We start from the raw sequence: 24369 nt of genomic DNA on the forward strand, positions 1-24369 counted from the left end.
AAGGTTTCTGTACCAAATATTAAGTTCTGCTTATCTGATGTATCAAATACTTATGTCATGCAATAAAATGCAAATTAATTACTTAAAAATCATACAATGTGATTTTCTGGATTTTTGTTTTAGATTCCGTCTCTCACAGTTGAAGTGTACCTATGATAAAAATTACAGACCTCTACATGCTTTGTAAGTAGGAAAACCTGCAAAATCGGCAGTGTATCAAATACTTGTTCTCCCCACTGTAGGTAAGGGTGAAAGTATATATATATATATATGGTGCCAGGGTAAGTACAATTTCACTTGAATAAATCACATGATTTGTAAACAAGTGTACACTAACAGTGACATGCTTACTTAGGGGCCCTTCCCAACAATGCAGAAAGAAAGTAAATAGAGAAATAGAAAAGTAATAACAGTCTATACACATAAGTAATAAGTACACAAAGGATAACTATAACTTTGCTATATACATAGGGTACCAGTACCGATGTGCAGGGATACGAGGTAATTGAGGGAAATATGCACATATAACTAGGAATAAAGTGACTAGGCAACCGGATAGATAACAAACAGTAGCAGCAGCATATGTGATTAGTCAAGAGAGTTATTGCAAAAAGGTCAATGCAGATTGTCAGGTAGCCATTTGGCTAACTATTTCGCAGTCTTTTGGCTTGGGGGTAAAAGCTGTTCAGGGTCCTGTTGGTTCAGGGTCCTGCGGTAGCAGAGAGAACAGTCTATGGCCTGGGTGGCTGGAGTCTGACAATTTGTGCCTGGTATGAAGGTTCTGGATGGCAGGGAGCTAGGCCCCAGTTGCCGTATCAGGCGGTGATGCAAGAAGCTGTTTTCGGTCATAGGAAATGGTGGAGACATTATGTAGCCATGTTGATTTTATTAATTTATAAAAGGAATTGGATGGAAATATTCTAGACTGTAAATTGAGTCAGGTTGCCACACTTTGTTGGTTTGAAAGAGCACATTTCCAAACAGTGGACCATAGAAAGCAAAGTGCTGTTAAAAAAAATGATTGACACAGGGGTTTGAGAGGCTGACCCATTGAGCAGGACAGCGACGAGGGCTTTGAGATGTGAAGGAATGCCATGCTCTTTTCCTCTAGCCTCGACAATCGAGTGGCAATCAAACGTGAGAATTTAACAGAGGCCGAGTGGACCCTCTTGACAAGAGGCTTTCCTCCTCCGAGGCCCTAATATGTGTAGAAATAAAGTTGATCACTTCCCCAGTCAATGGGGGACCTTGAGGGGAGGGATGACATGTGTGCCCAAAAAAAGGAATAAAAGTTGAGCACTCACCCAAGCCAAGCTTTGACCCTGTGCCTTCCACTGATGCTTTGGGACAAGTGCAGCTCCACAGCTCTGTGACGGAACGCCACAAGGCATAGGGGAGAGGTTAACCCCCCCATACTGACCTTCTCTTCCATCCTTACACAATGAACAAGCTCCTCTTTTTTGGATTCTTTTAATTAACACTTGCATTGAAGCTTCTAAGCATTGGGGAGCGATGCAGGGAAATAATTCTCAGCCCCCCTCGCTGGCTCTCTTTCTTTCCCTCTCTCCCTCTTTCTCTTATTCTCTTTCTGTTTCTTTTTTTCAGGCAGTGTTTGGATTAGGTCTCTGGCTGTGAGTGAGATAATTACCACTGACAGCTGCACTGACGGCACCCAGAGCCCCAATAGCACCTTGTTCAACAACTCTTTGATGAAGGGGGACAACAGAGCCTGAGAAAGAGAAAATAAAGACGGAGGAGAAGAGAAGAAAAGAATAAAGAAGCCCCACCCTAAACACCTGTTGGTCCCTTTTCAGGTTCCTCCTTGCTGCTGCAGATATGTCACTCCTGATTAGGATCAGGGGTCCTGCACCAAGTGTGTGAGGTTCACACAGGCAACTCTGATCACCGGCTTCTCCACAGAGAGTCACAGTGGGAAAGGAATGCCGGTCTGCTGCTGGATCAACAGCGGGGTGTTTTACCACCATGTAGCCCTGGCACAATTATCGTATAACCGACAATCATGGACAATAACCGTGAACTCAAATATATCGTCAAACTTCTGAATACTTTCATTTTAGGAGAAGGTGCATTTCAAGCTCAAAACATAACAAAAAATATTGGCAACTGTGGCCGTTTGCCACATTCTCCAAATTCCATAATTGTCACATGCCTACCACTATGCTCACAGACTAGGGGATCCAAGAAGTGTCCAAGCTAATGAGGAACACTTTGGATGATTTTTTTATTTTTATGTATTAGAGCAATCAATGCAGGGGTGAAAGTAAATGAAATTTCTTCCCGGCACAGGACCTGTATGTGTGCATGCACATGCACCAAAAAAAATGTAGGCCTTTGGGCCTTATCATAGAAATACATATAGAATCACTATTAATTCCATAGGATCTGTGTGGGCCTAGTCGTAAAGATTTTACATTTAACTTTTACAACTTATTACCTTTTATTGTGGCAAACACAACCAGTAATGTTCTCTTCCAAATGTGAAATAATCACTTCAAAAAGGCTCCTTTACTAGGCTACCCGTGCACATTTCATCCTCTAAAACAGTGGTGAATAAAAGACATCTGTAACACAAAACACCAAAAAGTGTAATGACATTTGGAAAATGTCATTAGGCCAGAATGTATGCGTATACTGCTGTCCGCGCGCGTGTTGTCGGCCACCCATCTCTGCCTTCGCAAAATGTGGAGCATAGGCTGTACCACCTGTTATCAAGTTCATTCACTAATTTTTCGTGCCTCTGACATACACTAATGACAAATAATTGTGTAATAGCCTACAGTTTTTGACATTTTGTTTGAATTATTGTGATAGCCGTACTGGTAAAACATGAGCCTAACCCCCCACTATCTATTTTGCTGGGACACGGTACCAGACCGCCTTACTTTTAGCCCTGACTCAAAGTAGCATTAGCAAATGTATTTGGTCATTAGAGGGCGATGGATAGAGACCGCCTACACAGTCTCTCCTCCATAGAGCTCATGTCCCCCACAGAGTCTAGGCCCACTGAATGTCACCTAAAGACAGCAATCACAGGGGGCTCTCTCTCAGCTTATCACTGAGCCCTGTCGCTACGGCAACCAGCAGGCCCCAATAAGCCTGCACGGGCCTGTCAACTAGAGAATCCATTAAAAGCCGGGAGACTCGGCGACGGGCGCGGAGCCCTCTGAGAATGGCTGCATTAATACATTAGCAAACACCATGAAACACTGGATAAATGTCAGCAATTATGGCAGCAGAGAAAACAAGAGAGTCTAATAAGGATGTCCCACAGTCTGTCAATCACTTCCAAAGGTGCAGGATCGCCCTGTCAATCAGAACGGCCAGAGCGCCTACCGCCTGCCTTGATTTCTCAGAGATGTGAAGGAAGGAAATTGTAATAAGAAGAAGGTCTCACAACAGACCAATCATCTTTCACACCAAGGGAGTCAATGGCCCTTTACCTCAAGGAACAACTGTTTCCTCATAAATGTGCCTTTATTGGTTTTTCATCCCAGCCAATCCCAAACATCTTTGGATTTGAGCATCAGCTTCATCATAATGTAAGGCACCATGGATATAGGCCTATACTGCCAAATGAGCATCACCCTCTCATTTCTGTGGCCAGGTTGCTTGCATTTCCCTTTACTCTCTGTGATTATATTTCACTTCCTTTCCATTTGAAATATCAAGTTACCTCACTGAATCACATTGCCAACCAAAACAAGATGTTTCTTCCTGCTCGGATTTTATTTTTATGTAGGCTAACCTTTTGTGGCGCTACACACAATGAAGGCACAGTACCAGGGATGCGAAGTACGGAAAGAAAAAAACAAATTTCTCCAAAAGTAAGCTCCTACCCGGTTTGCTTTCATGTACAAAAAAAAAATCTATAATTGGACAATTCAAAGCCTTATATTTTCAACATCCACAAGGATCTAAATGAAAGTGACTCTTGGCAATTGGTTGCCAAAAGGCTGTGTGGGTTGGAGTGGCTGGCAGAGGTGGTGCCCAGCGGAGCTTGTGTAATGAACTCCAGAGAGCTGCTCCAGCAGTGCACAGTACATGACTATGCCATCACCAATATAACGCCTGTAATCTAACAAACATGTAGATGTCGTTTATCTGTGACTGATTTTTTTCTCCCCACATTCACTTGAATGTAGACACTCACGCAATAATTTCTGATATTGCAACGGGTCTTGGGTCTTTAATTATAAAACGGCCGGGTGGTAATAAAACCTCTTGGTTTGAACAATATTGATCTCCAAATTGAATAAACGTCAATTTATTACACGTTAAAAGGGAATTCTGCCCCCCCCCCACACAAAATAAGTGAGAGCATATGCTGAGAATAATGAAAGCAGAGCTGAGTAGTAGTCATCGATTCTGACTCCTTGAAAATGTAATTTGAAGCCATGTTTATTGGTACAAATCCCCAGAGATGAGGCGGGGTTAATGAGATATGCAATGAAACAGCCAGGCTGGCATGCAAGGGCTTTTCTGTGTAATGCTCAGAGAGACAGTTCAATAAGGGTCTGGAGAGGGCCATTATTGCAATCAAGGCTTTTAATATCTCTTCCCAGGAAACATGGGAGCAGAGAGCCACCTTATCCAGGCTATGGCAAGGCACATGCCTATGACATACACCCACTTTCTATTCATCCCCAAGCTACCTTAGCACTTTGGTCAAGTCAAGGCTCATTGATAAGCAGCCTAACTCATATTCTGGGAAGTGAGAGATGGTGGGTTCAAAGGGCTGTGAAGTGATATTGTACACTTTACTGTGATTCCTGATTGAACTGGACTTGCCCGTCTAATGAAAGAGATGGATAACAATTCAAATAAACAGTATACAAAACATTCTCTTTAACCAGGTGAATCCAGGTAAATAGAAAGACAAATTATTTAAGTGCCTTTAAACGGGGTATGGTAGGTGCCAGACGGTTTTTCATGCTCAACAGTTTCCCGTGTCTCAAGAATGGTCCACCACACAACTGTGGGAAGCATTGGAGTCAACATGGGCCAGCATCCCTGTGGAACGCTTTCGACACCTTGTCGAGTTCATACCCCAACAAATTCAGGCTGTTCTGAGGTCAAAAGGGGGTGCAACTCAATATTAGGTAGGTGTTCCTAATGTTTACTACAACGTCATTTGAGAGGTTGCCTTTGGCCACTGCGTTTAGCTTTAGGACACACAAAGAGCAAACAATTTGGAACAAAAAGGAAGTGGAACCTTTTGTCTCAGCCTTTCAGGAAAATACATGGTTGCAATGTAGGCCTATTTGCTTTCACAAGAGAGCAACCAAGCGAGTCCTAAAAGCTTCAGTAAAAGCAAAAAAACAGTGCAGTTGTTTTTCATTCAATATGTCAAATATAATTTTTGAATGTAGATGGGAAAAAAAGAGAGGGTTCCCATCTGAACCAAAAAACATTTACAGAACAGGTTACTGAACTCTGTACTACTATATCTAAAACAGAAATGTCATTATATATTTTAATTATGACCCAGGCAAGCAAACCCAGTTTGGTGTAGTGAAGATGCCATAAAATATTGTAATAAGAACTTATACTTCAAAAAGCAAAGATAACATTTAAGGGACCAACAAAATGTGTGCACAACAGCACAGTTGCATAACCATCCATACAATTAGCATGGGAACATATAGGCCTAAGCTGTCAAATAAAAACAAGAGGGGTGGGGGGTGGGGTTGGGGTTCCTCAGGTCTTCTTGTGAGGACCGCTTCTGAGCACTTTGACAAAGTTCAGCTGAATGGCTGGGAACCATGGGCAGGAGAGGTCAGTGACACTCAATGATGTGAGCTTTAATGTCTACAGACAGAAGGACATGGGGGACAGTCTTTGACAACATAATTAGTTTCAACATCTGGGCAGATGGTTTCAGCATTGAAAACATTGAACAGTTGCTATCAATTGGGATTCACTACATATTGCTAGGCTTTTGCCTAGCCTTCATGGAAAAACCTAACAGGGCCTTGAACCTTTAAATCATGACAGCTCAGCAGATAAAGACCTACATGTCAAATGGGCCTGTTAGAAGACCATCTTTGATGAGATATATTGTGAAATGAAAACACATTTTCCTCATGCATTTCAACACTGCCAGTGAACAACAGCTATAAAAGGCAGAAGACAACAGTGTCGTTTCCAAGCCCAAGAGACAAGTTGGTGTGTTATTGTTCCTTACTGAATCAGATGCCGAAGCAGGCCAGCCCTCCCATTGTTGGTGTCTCACTGGGATGTTTGTCAGGTCTGAAACATTCCTCTTCACCTGAAAAAAAATGACAATGGCAAATAATTATGAAAATCATTTCAAGTTTATCAAACGTGAAGCAAACAAATGTTAAACTGCAAATAATCAGTAAGTAAGCTGTACCAGACTATAAAAACAGTAAACGCATCATGAAATAGACAAAACATCAGTGTGTGCTGACGGCATAGCTTTGACAGTTCCTTCCATACCTTCACAGGAGACCGAGAGATAGCCACACATTTTAGCATCACAGGGAATAACAAAGATGGCGGGAGGGCACAATGGACAGAGAAAGAGCCCCCATGTTATCTGCATTCTGCGGATGCCTCGCTTAATTCCCAACAACAACAGAACCACGCTCTGAAATTAACAGTATTTCTCTTCTCCCATTCATGCGCGGTGTATTTGCACTTAATAACATTCTGTGCTTTTAAACAGTTAGCAGCGTCCCCGAGCGACACGCTCAACCGTCCCTGGCCTGTTGGTTTAAAGCCCAACGCCAGCCTGATGTGCAGTGGCCAAGGGTGATCAAAGCAGGCGTCGTCTGAGCGTGTTGGGCGCTGGATTCTAGCGCATTACGCCAGCAGAATGCACTACCCTGCGGGGGCAGATACTGATGTTGAGCAAACTGGCCATTGTGGTGGAAAGCTCCCTCCACACACAGCCAAATCCTCCCTCTAACACTGAGGGAGATGTATCTTTGGTGAGACGGAAGGCTCGTGCCCATAGAGGTGGAAACTCCAAGAACGTTACAAAAACAGAGGATTCCAAGCAAAGCATGCAGCGCTCACTCTGGGCTATGGGGAGTGTGTGAACTCTCACTTTCAAAATGAGCCTCTATTACATTTTCAGACCGATCTGCTAATATCAAGTTGATCAAAAGCAAATTGCTAGTTAATGAGGTATAAGACAGAGCCCCAACATCTACTTCCATTTCAGAAATGATTGAGGAGCAAACATCCCTCAGTGGAGTGCTTTCCCATATTTATTATTCTTAATTTTTTTTAAACTGCAGACAAGTGTTTTTGTTGGGGTTGTCACCTGGTAAGAAGCAGACCGTCCTGAACCTGCATTGGTAAAAGTTTATACATAAGAACTGACATGGGATCATGATATTCAAAACTCATTCCCTCTTCTCTGAAGCAGGACGCAAGTCTAAAACACACATGCAGTGGGGTCAGGCTGGGTGGCCAGTGTTATTATAGAGTGTAATATCCATGTTTGACCAGAGGGCTACAGGGATTTCTCCTCCGAGTGCTGACCGTCAGGCAGGCGTAAACACTAGCGCCCAGCCTGTAATGAAGCGTCTCCAGTCAGAGCTTAAAGCAGCCTCAGAGAAACAACAAACTAACACCCATACAGAGGTCCTGATGACTGCAAGCAGGCCATGGCACCTTAACCAGACCTACTCTCAGATCAGCACAATCTCATACTCCTATACACTCAGTGTACAAAACATTAAGAACACATGCTCTTTCCATGACAGACTGACCAGGTGATGTTAGATCCACTTGTTAGATCCACTTCATAAATCAGTATAGATGAAGGGGAGGAGAACGGTTAAAGAAGGATTTTTAAGCCTTGAGACAATGGATTGTGTATGTGTGCCATTCAGTGGGTAAATGGGCAAGACAAGATTTGTGCCTTTGAACGGGGTATGGTAATAGGTACCAGGCGCACCAGTTTGTGTCAAGAACTCAACGCTGCTGGGTTTTTCCACACTCAACCGTTTCTCGTGTGTATCAAGAATGGTCCACCACTCAAATCACATCCAGCCAACTTCACACTACTGTTGGAAGCACTGGAGTCAACATGGACCAACATTCCTGTGGAACACTTGACACCTTGTAGAGTCCATGCCCCAATGAACTGAGGCTGTTCCGAGGGCAAAAGGGTGTACAACTCAATATTAGGAAGGAGTTCCTGATGTTTTATACACTGAAAATGTTAACTCCAATATTTCACAATCTCACAAAGTTCTGACTTCAGCATAGTAGACAGAACTTCAAGGAGAGACAAAAAAAACAAGAATCTATAATTTTATGATTAGCAAGCAACTGAAATTTGACATGTAAACAAAGTAATGTTTCAGCAAAACGACTGAGTAAAATGAGGGGAGTTGGGATTTCATGTCTGAAAAAACAAACTCCGCCTACACGGCCAGGAGATCTGTGGCTAAATCTAGTATGCCTACTGCGCTGGTCAAACCATGTCACCACCATCGACTCCCTCAGACATTTCACCCACTATTGCGACTTCACCAACTGGAGTCACAGGTTCTCATAACTGTCCCTGAGGTCCTTTGATCTGACCATCCTGGTGAAATCCCTACGTGCCTAGCTACAGCTTCCACGATCCCGGCCACAGGGTTGTCAAAACATAAAACTCGCTTCACTCTACTTCCACTCACACTGCAGCCGCAATTTAATGAGTAGCCAAGTGTATCGATAGCTAAGGCATCAAATTAACGTTTGGGTCCACCAGCCACTGTAGCAGGTAGGTAGAAAATAAATAAATAAATGGAAACAAATCTACCAGCCACTCAGATTTTTTACCAGCCAAAATACTTTTGGCCCACCATTTTATTTTTTGTGTGACCGGAGTCTTAACCAAAATATCACAGATGAGATAAAAATGTTTTTAAAAATTCACCTGCCTCTTTAAGGGCGGGAGGTTACCGTGGTAGCGCCACTCGAGTAGTGATGGGCATTCCGGCTCTTTCAGCGAGCTGGCTCGTTCGGCTAAACTCACCAAAAAGAGACGGCTCTTTTGGCTCCCAAACGGCTCTTTAATAAAATATATGTTTTGTATTTTTTCAAGTCAAACAGTTTGCCAATGATTGGTGTTAAAACAATTCTAATTAAATTATTAAATGAAATCATACTCTACCTTAACCACAATATGTTTATGAAAAAGGCTATAAAACATTTGCATTTAAAGTATAACTTTTTAATGTACACTGCTCAAAAAAGGGTCTGAGGATCTCATCTCGGTACCTAATGGCAGTCAGGCTACCTCTGGCGAGCACATGGAGGGCTGTGCGGACCCACAAAGAAATGCCACCCCACACCATGACTGACCCACCGCCAAACCGGTCATGCTGGAGGATGTTGCAGGCAGCAGAACGTTCTCCACGGCGTCTCCAGACTCTGTCACGTCTGTCACGTGCTCAGTGTGAACCTGCTTTCATCTGTGAAGAGCACAAGGCGCCAGTGGCGAATTTGCCAATCTTGGTGTTCTCTGGCAAATGCCAAACGTCCTGCACGGTGTTGGGCTGTAAGCACAACCCCCACCTGTGGACGTTGGGCCCTCATACCACCCTCATGGAGTCTGTTTCTGACCGTTTGAGCAGACACATGCACATTTGTGGCCTGCTGGAGGTCATTTTGCAGGGCTCTGGCAGTGCTCCTTCTGCTCCTTCTTGCACAAAGGCGGAGGTAGCGGTCCTGCTGCTGGGTTGTTGCCCTCCTACGGCCTCCTCCACGTCTCCTGATGTACTGGCCTGTCTCCTGGTAGCGCCTCCATGCTCTGGACACTACGCTGACAGACACAGCAAACCTTCTTGCCACAGCTCGCATTGATGTGCCATCCTGGATGAGCTGCACTACCTGAGCCACTTGTGTGGGTTGTAGACTCCGTCTCATGCTACCACTAGAGTGAAAGCACCGCCAGCATTCAAAAGTGACCAAAACATCAGCCAGGAAGCATAGGAACTGAGAAGTGGTCTGTGGTCACCACCTGCAGAACCACTCCTTTATTGGGGGTGTCTTGCTAATTGCCTATAATTTCCACCTGTTGTCTATTCCATTTGCACAACAACATGTGAAATTTATTGTCAATCAGTGTTGCTTCCTAAGTGGACAGTTTGATTTCACAGAAGTGTGATTGACTTGGAGTTACATTGTGTTGTTTAAGTGTTCCCTTTATTTTTTTGAGCAGTGTATATAAACAAAGTGCATATAAATCTAACCATTCAAAACTAATACAATCTGAACAGCATAATAGAATATTGCACCATATCAAAGAATAATAATTTGCAAAACTGCAGCATCCAACTTAAAACATTAAACTGGTCCCTCTTTTCTCTCTTCTTTATTGCCATGTTATAACCAGCAGCACACAGCAATGCTGACCATATTTTGCTTTTGTGAGAAATTTGCATTCAGAAATGCAAGCTGCCTCACTTGAGGGGCTGATGCGGTTTCTTCTCTCAGTAATTATTTGTCCTGTTTTCGAGAAGACCCTCTCAGAGGGAACGGATGTGGCCACTATGCAGAGTCTCCCTGTCATGACTTTAGTAAGCCGTGCGTAGACCGAGGCCTTGTTCTTCCACCAGCTCAGAGGATCTGCAGATCCTATTTGGCTCCTCCAAATAGGATCGGACATCCATTATGGCATCTGCTGAGGGATTCCTTCGTGCTGCATCCCCAGTTGCTGTCTCGTCAAACAGCATCCAAACAGCAGACATTTGTGGCACTACTGCTGGTGCTTCTGCTCCATCTGATCTCTCTTCTTCCTGTTGCCCTGGTGTCAGAGCCAGCTGGGACTGTCCATCCCTGCTGCTGAGGTTATTCTTTGAAGAGCCTCAATCGCTCTGGCATCACTGCAGGCTAACTTCTTAAACCTGGGGTCAAGCGCAACGGTTTCTGATAGCACATGATTATATTCCATTCTGTGGAACTTTGTCCATTGATGAACATAGGTTGTCCATCAACTCTGTCACGTCCTGTGGTTACATTTGCTTCTCTCCGGCGACTGGCTGTGATTCGCTGCAAACCCTTACACAGGAGTATCATTTTTGAGGCTGTCACAAAGCTGAAGACTAAACAGTAACTTATTAGTTCAGGTTCATGTTTTGTCTACTGATACTACCTTCTCATCTACTGCTCATATACATATGTAATAATAGCTGCTTACTGTAGCGCTCTCCACTGATTTCCACAGTGACCTGCTCAAAGGGTTCCAGGACTCCGCACACCTCCATCACCTCCCATTCCTCCTGGGTCAGAGCATCAACAGGTGCATTGACAATGGCCAGGGTAGAGATCCTTTGACTCAAGAAACCGCTTCAACATATAGAATGCTGAATTCCATCTTGTCGTGCAGTCTTGATTAGGCCTTAGCTCTGGCATCCCCATCTGGCGTTGTGTAGACTTAAGTTTTTCAGCACCTACTGTGCTCCTGTGGAAGTATTCCACAGCTGCTTTCACTTTGTCCACAGTGGGCTTCATCACCTTCAGAGCATCTTACAATTCAGGTTGATTGTGTGGGCAAGGCATGGATGATGGGTCCATTTTACTTGCCATTCTCTGGCCACTCAACAGTTCCTCTGCCAAGTTCTCTGAGGTGTGTCTGTCACTGAACTCAAAGCAGTCCAGAAGACAGCTAGACATTGAAAAATCTTCAATGAAGTGACATGTAACCGACATGTAAGAAGTGGTTACCCTTGATGTCCAGCAGTCAGTGGTAAGGCAAACTGCAGTAGCTTTTTGGACTCTTTCCCACACGGAAGCCTGTGTGCTCTCAAAAAGTTGTGGAATAAGTGATTTTGAAAGGGTTTTCCTGCTTGGAATTGTGATTTAGACTATTGCTATAATATCCTCCACGATCGAAAATGGCTGGAAATCAGTGGCAATCATTTTAGCCAATGCAATATCAATTTAGCCTTGTTTTGCTACAGACAGACTTTGGCATAAACTGGTCCATAGAAGACTGCGTTGCTGTGGGTCGCGGATTAGACATACTTGACTGAGTGGATACATCTCCACGTGTGCAGGTGCTGGCTCCACCACCATCACTAGCAGGCCCGCTAGTTTGTCAAAGCTCCGCTACAGCTAGCTTCACAGTTGGGTGAACAGTTCGCATATGCCGGTGTAGCTTGTGCGTAGAACCGGCTTTATATGAGATTTTGTTTTGGCAAATTCTACACTGTGCGCTAACATTGTCGACATCATTAAAATGCATCCAAATGCCACTGTGCTTCCGACTCTTTTTCCAGCTATTTTCACAGCTGTCCTTCCTCTCTCTCCTCGGCTGCTAAGCGTGTGGCTGTTAGTCTGAGCAGACAGTCAGAACGAATGTGTGCGCTTGAGCATTTAGGCCTATATTATTTTATTTATTTTTTCACACTTTGAAATAGTTAATTAAATTCATTTAAAATCTTTTGATTATTCATATATTTAAAAAATAGATTTTTAGAAATAGATTCGGCTCTTCTGATATGTGAGCCGGCTCCCAACGTTCACCTACAAGAGCCAGCTCTTAGAGCCGACTCGTTCACAAACAACCCATCACTACACTCGAGTCATGTTGGTGCCTGTGAGATTGAGTCTGACTAGTAGAAGCGTTGTCTTCTCTTTCCTAGCAGTTGAAACTCAAACATAGAAAAACAAGCAACCTTGAGAACAATACAATGTAAATAGCCAAGAAACACAATTCTCACTTCAGCAGACGTTCGTTTCAAGTAAATTAGACAAAGTTATGCCTGTGCGCAGCGCAATAGGCTACATAGGATTCGTAGTTCTTTTGACTTTGTGCTATTCATTTACCAGCTATGAAACAAAACAGCACAAGTACTTTGAAAACAGCTACTGAAACATTTTATTATAAATGTATTCATACTTGACTATTTGATTTCACAAATGACAGTGAAATGCTCGCACTGTGGAGCCCTAACCACCTGCCAAAGTGGCTGGTAAAATAGACATTTTGCCAGCCAATAACAAAATCTACTCGCATTTGGCAGGTGTTAATTTAGGCCTGTCGATAGACCTATGTTTTTGTTATTATGAGCAGGCCATCGTATTTTAATATCAATGAGTATTTCACCTTCTCTGGTCATAGGAACAAAATGAATTTGTGCCTGAGGTAGATGCGGTGCGACTCGAGTTTCACCATCAAGTGGAAGACTGTGTCCTCTCTCCGGTCAGTCTCACCGGAGGAAAGGAAGGAGAGAGCATGGACCGTGAGAGGCGGATCCTCTGCTGCTATCTCCCTCCCTCCACTGAGACTAATGCCGTGTTCCAAAGAACTGTGGACTCGGAAATCTGACTTCAGTGCGTTCCAGACAATTGGGAACTGGGAAAAAAACAAGATGGGAAAAATTGTTTTGAACGGTCATCCAACTTCAACTTCATTGTCGTGATTTATTCGTTTTTTCCAAGATCCCTGTTGTCTCGAAAGCACCATGACCATCAGATGCAGGTCCCATCAATCCTGTAAAATAAAAAAGTCAAATAAGCAAATTATTTCAATTCATGCTAAGCTGTGCCTCGCAAATGCTATAGCAACTGATCTCTTTTGTTGTCAAAGAGCGAATTTTTAAATATAATATTGTCTGAGAAGAACAATACTGGCAGGCCAGGCATATAACCAATATGCTGTGATAATGTATTAAGCCTACTGGTCAAACCTCATGCATACAGAACTGTTTTCATTGGGTTAATGTTAGATTTTTTAAGTCACTTTAAAAAAAAAAATTCTGGGCAGTAGATCCGACTTGCTTTTTGACTGTGAAAGGGATATGGACTCAGAAAAGGTTGGTGACCACTGCTCTAAACTATGATATCTTAACTAAATAGAAAAATTCAGATTTAGAAAAATTGTTATTTGTGGTTTACATGATACCCAGCAAAAACCAACTATATCCTCTATAAATACAAAACACTTGTTCAACTTACCTTCTTAGTTACAACTTAAAGACGTATCAATCTATGGCAGTGAATAAGAATGCATAAGTGTTTGTTCTGAAGCACCACAAGCACACTAATAAACAAGAGCAGAATTAATTAAATTGTCTCAAAGTAATCTGAAACAGCACTTTTCACAAGATCAAACTATGCAGTGAAATGCAGTTTGTGATGTCACCACTAGATATATGCATTTCTATTAAATAGATTCACTACAGCGCTTACAACGGTCAAAGGTCATGTAAAGAAACACTAAGGCAACCTGGCAATGAGAGCTTGTTATAACAGATAAAACAATTAGCCAGATATTTCACCGGACGTATAAATGTGAATCCGGTTGGCGTTACCACTCACTACCAAATATGGTGGTGAGAGGAAGCCCAGTGGCCGGCAGTGGGAGAAGATGGAGCGACAGGGTTTTGGCTGACATTGTGCTAATTTTCTCATTGATTAAACATTTTCTCAATACAGTTGTTTCCAAAACAAAAATCTGTTATGGACAGAGTGGACTAAGTTTTGTAGACTTTACCCTTTGCCAAAGTAAAATTGTTTTTTAAAAAGTGTTGTTTAAGAGTGCAAGGGCGAATTGAGTTATTGAACACAAGCACTTCAGAGTAGGAGTTCCCTTAAAGAAATAGGCAAATACATACTAGAACACGCAAATAGGCTCTGCTTGCTTGTTCTGCCCACTATGACTCATTTGGTCCCATTGGAAAACGACAGGCTGTGGTCGATCTTGGATTATTTATAAAAATCTTTATGACAGGCAAAAACGCTACTTGAAAATGTTATTTCTGAAACCATAATATAACTTACACGGTCATTCAATACAAAATATATTAGCCTCCTTAAAGTATTCAGACCCCTTGACTTTTTCCACATTTTGTTACGTTACAGCCTTGTTCTAAAATGTATTAAATAAAACATTCTCAGCAATCTACACACAATACCCCATAATGACAAAGCGAAAAGGTTTGACATTTTTGCAAATGTATAAAAATGTTAATTAAAAAGTATTCAGACTTTTTGCTGTGAGACTTGAAATTGAGCTCTGCTGCATCCTGTTTCCATTGATCATCCTTGAGATGTCTCTACAACTTGGACTCCACCTGTGGTAAAGGTCCACCTATATAAGGTCCCACAGTTGACAGTGCATGTCAGAGTAAAAACAAACCCATGAGGTCGAAGGAATTGTCCGTAGATCGTGTCGAGGCACAGATCTGGGGAAGGGTACCAAAACATTTCTGCAGTATTGAAGGTCCTCAAGAACACAGTGGCCTCCATCATTCTTAAATGGAAGAAGTTTGGAACCACCAAGACTCTTCCTAGAGCTGGCCGCCTAGCCAAACTGCGCAATCATGGAAGACGGGCCTTGGTCAGGGAGGTGACCAAGAATCCGATGGTCACTGACAGAGCTCCAGAGTTCCTCTGTGGAGATGGCTGTCTTTCTGGAAGGTTCTCCCATCTCTGCAGCACTCCACCAATCAGGCCTTTATGGTAGAGTGGCCAGACGGAAACCAATTCTCAGTAAAAGGCACTTGATAGCCAGCTTGGAGTTTGCCAAAAGACACCTCAAGGACTCTCAGACCACGACAAACAAGAATCTCTGGTCTAATGAAACCATGATTCAACTCTTTGGCCTGAATTCGAAGTGTCACATCTGGAGGAAACCAGGCACCATCCAACTAGTCTCCCTGCCGCTGAAAAATACCCCTACGGTATGATTCTGCCACCACCATGCTTCACCGTAGGGGTATTTTTCAGCGGCAGGGAGACTAGTTAGGATCGAGGGAAAGATGAACGGAGCAAAGTACAGAGATCCTTCATGAAAACCTGCTCCAAAGCACTCAGGACCTCAGCCTGGGGTGAAAGTTCACCTTCCAACAGGACAACAACCCTAAGCACACAGCCATGACAAAGCAAGAGTGGCTTCGGGACAAGTCTCTGAATGTCCTTGAGCGGCCCAGCCAGAGCCCGGACTTGAATATGATCAAACATCTCTGGAGAGACATGAAAATAGCTGTGCAGCAATGCTCCCCATCCAACCCGAGAGTTTGAGAGGATCTGCAGAGAAGTCTGGGAAAAACTCCTCAAATACAGGTGTGCCAAGCTTGTAGCGTCATACCCAAGAAGACTAGAAGGCTGTAATCGCTGCCAAAGGTGCTTCAACAAAGTACTGAGTAAAGGGTCTGAATACTTATGTAAATGTCATATTTTTTTGTTGTTGATAAATTGGCAACAATTTCGAAAAACCAGTTTTTGCTTTGTCATTGTGGGGTATTGTGTGTAGATTGAGGGAATATTTTTTAAATACATTTTAGAATAAGGCCGTAACCTAACAAAATGTGGAAAAAGTCAAGGGGTCTCAATACTTTCCGAAGGCACTGTATTTCAAGTCAACTGCAAAAGTAATTAGCTGATAACTGAAAACATTCATGCACAAAAATGCTTGCTGCACTGGTTTTAGTCACATATTCTAATTGAGGTAGCCAGCCAGCTAGCTAACAATCTTAACACATGAATGCAAGCGCATGGCCTAAATGATAATTGGCGCAGATTAGTCTAGCTTTTTGCAGATTGCATGTTTCAGAAAATTAACTAAATAAGCCCACTAACATAATAGGCCCAGACAGTAACAGTGTTCTTTTTGTATCAAGGATGAGTCCGTGTTTACATTGGCGCCAGTCCAGTGGTCGCATATAAGTAGCACAGATTGATTGCTTACTAGCTAGGCTAACTTCTTTGCTGGCTAGAAAGAGCCTAATTACAGTAGATTTGTTCATTCTATGTATAGAATATTGGCGCTTTATCTGTGGAATTAAGACTGATACAAATATTTCTGTAAAAAGGCTAATATCGGACGATAATGTCGGCCAACCAATATATCGGTCGGGCTCTACTATTGATATCTGGCTAAATAGAACCAACATTAAAATAAGAACCAATTCAGCCTTTTTTATATCAATATCAAATCATTTCTGGGTAACATACGTACCTTACTGTAAACGTTGTCCATTTAAAAATTGACAACGTTTTTTTAGCTAAAAAGCAATTTAAGCTACAATTTTGCTAAGACTGTCTGTGAGTGGTCTGAGTGCAGAGGGGAAAACTGAAAACTGTTTTTGGCAGAAAGGTTTGTAACGCTTTGTTATTGGTCTATTAATTTACTGCCTAAACCGAAACACCCAGCCATGCAAACCTGCTGATTAGAAGGTCCGGTGTAGATTAGTTGCTAGTTGAAAATACAAATCAGGAAATAACACGGATAAAAAAATCAAATAAACAGTTTTAGTGTTGGTTTCATCAGCTGTTGTACAAAAGAATACAAAACAATTGACTCCACTGGGCCTTTAACAATTGACCATGTCACCTCTATATACACTAGTCTTTTGCTGGGCATTCCAATTAGAGATCATTAACCCCCCCCAACTCAGTAAAAAAGTTGTACTTTCTACTATTACTACTGCTGACCAACGCTGTATTACAATCAAGTTTAAAAAAGTCCATCCCGTTACAAGTTAGGCCAGTGATATTAACACACTGGTAACAGTGCTGTCTAATGCTGCCCCCTGTCTTTCAGAGAATTGTATTCACTTTCAAGAGCAGTTTGATTCGGATCTGATTTGACCAGATTATTAGCACACGAGGTTTGCGGCACGTTAATTGGGGAGGACGAGCTCGTGGGAATGGCTGGAGTGGAATGGTGTCTAACACATTCGGGTGGCAATGTACCCTGTTTTATGTCCCCCCCCCACTTTGGTTCTGAAATCACCATCACTCACTAATCATGTGTTTGAGCTCGCAATATCAATATTTATCCTTTACAATTTAGCTATGACATAGCCAATGAATATCACAATTTTGGATTCCACCCCCATCTCGAATCGTTTAATGAATTTATTTTCTCCTCCCGCTTTGGCTATGCAGTGCGCCTCACAAAAGTGATTCCTCATTATTACATTATAAACTTTACCCTGTATCTAAAAATGACAACATACACTGATTGTTGAAAGCAGAACTACCTAAATTATTGCTGATGGTGAACCTGAACAATGGAAATAAAAATCATTGTAAACCCCGTTCAGCAGGTATAGCCAGATGAGAGTTGCGTCTCAACCTAGCAAATTACATAGGTTGTCACTCAACTAATAAAGCCTAATATCGCGCAAGCCATTTCACCATTTGAATGCGCTACGCAGATGTGCAAGATCAGGCACAGGCCGCCTACCTCGCGTTGCTCAGCTCGCAAAGCTGGGCACAGTGCACAGTTTGACCAGGCTACATGTTCTCTTGGGTTGTTCGGCATGCAAAATGACTGTTAGAACAATGACTGTCACAGTTGTATGCTAAATTCGACACAAGTAGATGATGCATCAGTCGGAAGGTAGAAAGAAAGTAGTATGAGCTGAAGATTTTAGTGAATCGGCGATTCTTAACATTTGAATTTATTTTATGACTGATGCTTCATTTGGAAACGTTAAACGTCTGGGGACCGATGGGGTCGTATCTTAAACATTTGAATCGGGGACCGATGCACATCGGTTAATTGTTACAGATTATACTTCATAATATAAAAATCAGACAAGTTGTACTATTTCTTAAAGCTGCAATATTTAACTTTTTGGTTGACGACCAAAGTCACTTAGAAAAGTGAGTTATAGATCTGTCACTCGCATTGAAAGCAAGTCTAAGAAGCGGTAGATATATTCTGTGTGCACCATTTCTATGCTTCCCGTTCTTTAGTTTAGTTTTTGCCTTCTGTACTTTCAATTTTGGACACCAGTGTCAAACAGCTGAAAATACAGTATTTTTGGTTATTGACAAGATATTTCACAGCAGTATAAAATGCTACAATGATTCTCTACATTAGACATTTCTTGTTTTGTCACAAACAGAAATTAGGTGAGCTATTAGAATTCTAGCAACCAGGGAATGGCTGAGCGACCTCTGCATATTGCACATTCAACATGTAGCCTAATAGCCTAAACTCCTTTAAGTATGAGTAATAACCAGAGAGCTGTTCCTACAAAAAGGTAATAGCAGTAAAAGACAGGCAGACAATGCAAAATGTGTTTAATGTCACAAATGCTTTGCGGCTGTGTCATTTTCCATAGCCTATAGTCTACTTTGTCAGGACAGATTGAAAATGAATTATCCACTGTAATTACACATACCTTAAAAATAAAGTGTTAATAACATAACATAAAGAATGTCCCTTCCCTGCTGTTAAGGCTGAGACCAGCATGTCGTCGATATCACAGTGCTTGGGGCGATATACACAGAAACATTAATGATCTAATCATTCTTAATGCCAAGTACTAGTAATCCTTGGCTGGAGCAAAATCAAAGAGAAGAAAAGGTTGCCGTTAAACAGTCACAAGCTCTCCAGCACCAGATGCCTTTCTTTCAGTCTCTCCCTCTCCATCTCTCCCTTTTTCTTTTTTGTCCTCCGTTCATCTCTCCAGCTGCAGAGTAGAAACGGCAGGGGCTGGAGAAATCCCCCGGACAACTCGTCTGGTCACGGACACTCCAGACCCATCGGCCACCCCTATTCTACCCGCCACTTTCCTGGCAAACATTTGCTCTCCAGCTTAGCGTACCCCCACATTTTGGCTGGGAATGCCAATCAGAGCCCAAGCCCTGAGGCCGAACTGTGGCGAGCGAGGGGAGCAGGAGAGGGGAGCTGTTCCCTGGGAGCCACAAGGCAAAGCCAGAGCTTTTGGCAAAGACAAACAAGAGGACAGGACTCTCTCCCCATTAATATGCACAAGCAGACACCATTGGCTGATCTTCAACTAAGACAAAAGTGGATGGGGGGGAGAAAGATGGTTTGCAGTGGGCTCCATATGTGGCGGTGTTGGGGACTGAATGGGCAAATGGGAGTGGCCGGCATCTTTGAATATGGTGTTGCTTCTTTGTTGCGTTCTTATTTGGTGTTTCAGATCTCCATCATAACCACAATACAATCCCTGATCTTAGAACTTTCACTTGGCAAGTAAATTAATATAGACAAACAAAACTACATAATTCCCTGCACTACTTACTTTAAGAATTGAATTGAGTTTTGTAAAGTATTCCAAAACCCTTTGATGTTCTTTAGGCCTGGCACGTTACAAATAGCAGTTTTCCACCTGTAGCGATCACACTAGTTGTTGAACCATCACCTGCATTCTGCCTTATGTTCTACAAATTTTGATGCAAAAAAAACATTGACCAAACAGTAAATAAGTGCCCAACAAGCAGTGAACCACAGATAGAGGTACAGGGGTAAAGGTGCTGGGCCTCATTTTCTCTTTTGAGGCAACAGAATGCCTAAAGACAAGCTTGCGTGAGGACATGGAGGCCTGTTTGAATTCGCTTTGTCCCCTTTCCAGCTCCCCCACCAAGCTACCAGCCCTCTTCCTCCTTTCTTTTCCCCCTCACACCCCTCTTCACAACAGGGACCCCTCCTCAGTGTTTGTAATCCCAGCAGAAACACTTAAGGTTCACAGTGGGCGCTCATCAAAACCATCTGCCTGAGGAAGGGGAGAGGCCGCCCCCACTCCGCCACTGCTGTATTAATCTCTTCAATTAGCACCATTACAAACCCTTCAAGTAGGCTGATTACAGTAATGGTCACCAGCGCCATACAGGCGGCAGCACTGAGAGCAGGGGATGCTGGGACCTACGAAACCAATCTAACTGATGCACCAGCGCCACAGAACAATACTGTCTGTCTGCAGTTTGGCTAATTATGAGAGACAGAAACAATAACCAATCACTGGCACTTTGGCAATGTTAGAGTCACCAGTAGCAAAATGCTGCCACTGACATGTGCAGAATAACATGAAAATAACTCTACCACAATGGTGATACAGTTGTACTTGAGTATCATCCGATTCAAACTTCAAAAGGAGGCTACTCCTTGAGCATGCCATGTACCCCAGCATCGATCTCATTGGAGAGATTTCAGTCAGTTCATGGGGAGCTTGTTACACTTAACGTGGACGAGACTTCCTGCCATTAATAATTCATGGAGGCATTTCAGCTCAATCTGTATATGCTATTAAAACAGGAGGAAGAGGTGAGGTGCATCCTTATAATAGAACACGGTTTTGGTTCTCTGAGCTCACTAAGTGAAAACACTTGAGGATAAAGCTGCAACGGATGAAGAGAGCAACTGATGCACTGATGATGGTGTTGTCTACATGGCAGTCCACCCACCCAACCCCCTTCAACCCTCAAATCGAGCTGTCGCTAAGACTGTCATAAGAGAAAGGGCAAATACGCAGCTGGTGGTCCTAGTATGAATATTTCATCATCTGCTACCAAATCCAGTGTTTGGTTTCAGATAGAGAAAATGAGCAGGCCCCAATCCCTGCCCCCACCCCCATCTACACAAACACATTTCCCACAAAGTTGCCTGCAAATGCCAATTTGTCCTCAGATCAAACAGCGTTAAGCCATTTAGACAGTCTCTGGCACTGTGGACCTGATGGACAGATAATCTACAAAAATTATATCTCTACCTGTCCTCTGTTGAGGTGCCGCAGCAAGCATGCAATGCACCACAGCTGTTAGAACAATTGTGTGTAAACTTCAGCATTCTTGACGAATATTGATATTCATTCCTATTGTAGCAACATGGCTGAGCAGAACTTTGTAATAAACGATAACTGCAATCGCAATTGTAGAGTAAATTAAAATATTAAAATGTTCCTACTCAGTGATGGCAGTTATGTTTTCTAAGTGTAATATTATGAAACCTTACAACTATCCTACTGGTAGAAGGCCATATCTTGAGGCCCTTCTAGTACTGACAGGAAATTATGTGTAGAGAGAGGTAGACCCACCTCCTGTATGGTTCGACTGCCGGGGAAGTTTAGGTTGTAGTCTCTCTGGGCTTCACGGTGGCTGATGACGAGCAGGAAGTTCTGATTTAACGACTCCTGGAGGTCGCTGGAGAGGGAGGAATACATATTTTTTTTTTTTAAACAGAGTCAAGCAGAGAACAAGCAAAGACTTGTCAGACACTTATCCCTGCAGTGACGTGGCTCCCTGCATCTCCCCTGGGGCTCGTGCCCACTCCTCGGTCTCTGTCCAGGCAGGCCTCGCCTGGTGCTGGGTCCCTCTGCTGCTCAACAGCCCCCAGCAGCCTGCTAGACTGCTCCCTGACCCAGCATGGGGTGGCCAGGACACAGGGCCACAGCAGTGACATCCCACATACAGCCTGTTCACAGCCCCAACAACACATGGCTGGTCTGGAAGTCAAGAGCATGTATTGATTTGTCAGAGGGTCTTTTCTCTGCACCTATACATTGGCCAGTGGGTTTTAAGGGCAAACAGGTGTAGAGTTCTGGGTCCTAACTTGCCGTTTTGAGCAATGACTGAGGATATGTGCAGCATAAGAGGGAGATACTTTGTGTGCTTCACAGAGAGCATCAAGTTTTGGAAGCTTCCCTAATAATAAATGTTGAGGTTAAGTAGCGGTTTGAGCAAACGCTCAGTCTGTGTTCGTGAATATGAATTGGGAGCTTAGTTCAAGCCAGGCAGTTAATCAGAGCTCAAATCCAAGTGAGGAGGAAGAGGAGAGTCAGAATTAATATGTAGCACACATTAATTATGCAAGCACTGCCTTAATCTGCGCAAATCTGGACGAGCTTATGTTAACAGAAGCTCAAATGTACTATAATGACGGCATATTTACATTGACTAAAACTACGAAATCAATATGTAAATGTTATGTTTGTTGTAGCTAACCGGGAAGATTGAAAATGTGTGGTGTGGAAGGACTGGATGCATATGTAATGAGTTGAGCAGGGAGAGAGGGAGAGGCAGGCAGGAGAGAGAGAAAGAGAGAGAGCGAGAGAGGAATGGAGACTCACACAGGGGATCTAGCTAATATCGCCATGATTTGTTTGGACACAGTCCCGTTTGTTGCTGGCAGACTAAACCGCGAAAGAGAAAAGTGGGTAGCTGGGTTGTAGCGTTATCATAAGCCGTTGTGAAGACCGCAATAAAAATAATAATAATAGTGACTTATGGCTTTACACAGTAAACATGAGCAGACTATGTGGTCCATACTGTGAGGAATTCGTCTCCTCTGTAACTTAGCTATTTGGCTTCCTGCAAGTCGGTCGTATTGAGATAAAAGATCTATGGAAACCTACGGTGGAGAATTAATATCTTTGCTTCTGGGGTCATACTACCGACTCAACGAAGTGCTTTCAGCTCCTCTCATGTTCTCTACACACTTGACTCCCATCAGGCCGTCCTGCTGTGAGGGCTTAAGGGTTACGTAAGTGTTTGCTTCAGCAGTCAGTGCACTCTATACATGGATACACCGGGCCAGGCTCCGTCCTCTCAGGAGTACTTGACATGGCATGAGGTGCGCCGAGTAAAATGTCACTTAGATTTATAAATAATAAATAAACCGTTTTGCAGGAGGAGGAGGAGTCTCAACAGATTGGTTTCATTTTGATATAAGCCTCCCTGATTCATTGAGGGTCCCTAGGCACGGAGCAGACACACAGAACTTATTAAACTAACCCTGGCAGACACGCACACTTTTTCCTTCACTTTAGAACATCACAATACACACACTGACCATCTCATCTGTAACGTATGAGCTAAAGAGATCAAAACTACAGGCAGACAGACATGCATTACCATCCTACCTCCACAAAAAAGGAAATACGCAATCTTCCATTATCTGGTATGTCTTGGTCTGCCATTTTGTCTCAAGACTAATCATCAGACCAATTGTTAATAGTTTCCAATGCTTTTGGGCAGCCAGCATCTGAGGCATGAGTATCTCTGAGGGGTTAACAGACTGGGGAGGGAGGGACGTGGCAAATAAATACCAAATGTCTAATGATGCATTTGTATTTCACATTGAGTTCAAATTAAAATAACCTTCAATAAACACACTTCCTGGAAGCAACAGAAATAGATGAGTCACATTAAAATATTCATCACCCTACATTATTTATGCAAGAGATTAGCTCCATCTAGAAACCCTCCTATATTCAGTCAGTCAACAGACACCGGGAAACGTTTGTTTGGCTCAGGAGTAGATATTTGTAACAACTTTTGAGTAAGAGCTTGACTGAAATCTCCAATTTATTTATTATCAAACACCGGATTCAAATGAGTGGGCCTGATGATATGGATAACTATTTGACTGGTTTGTTTGGTTAATGTGTGCAGAGATCGGCATTGAAGTAATTGCCTACTGTGGCTTTCACTTGTTAAGTTATGTCCCATTTTCAGAAACTGCACCCAATTATTAAAAAGGGCTAGGAACTAAATCAGAAGTAAAATGTTAGGTTTTAAACTCAAGCAATGAGTAGATTAGATATGGACATACGTTCTCCTGGCATAGTAATATACACAAATATTAGTGAAGTACTAAATACTGGATGGTCTATT

General features: G+C 42.8%; 1 protein-coding gene across 2 annotated transcripts in view; it reads right to left on the reverse strand.

The window, feature by feature from the left end:
* The window catches only part of LOC139578455 (FAS-associated factor 1-like), an 89213-nt gene that overhangs the window by 44377 nt on the left and 20467 nt on the right, over window positions 1-24369 (reverse strand). For both annotated transcript variants that reach the window (XM_071406058.1, XM_071406059.1), the window contains exons 7-8: window positions 21792-21897; window positions 6206-6289 (exon numbers count right to left, since the gene is read on the reverse strand). In XM_071406058.1, the coding sequence (XP_071262159.1) occupies window positions 6206-6289; window positions 21792-21897 (190 nt within the window). The remainder of the gene's footprint in view (window positions 1-6205; window positions 6290-21791; window positions 21898-24369) is intronic.

Source organism: Salvelinus alpinus, chromosome 6, assembly GCF_045679555.1.
Source record: "Salvelinus alpinus chromosome 6, SLU_Salpinus.1, whole genome shotgun sequence".
Lineage (NCBI taxonomy): Eukaryota > Metazoa > Chordata > Actinopteri > Salmoniformes > Salmonidae > Salvelinus > Salvelinus alpinus.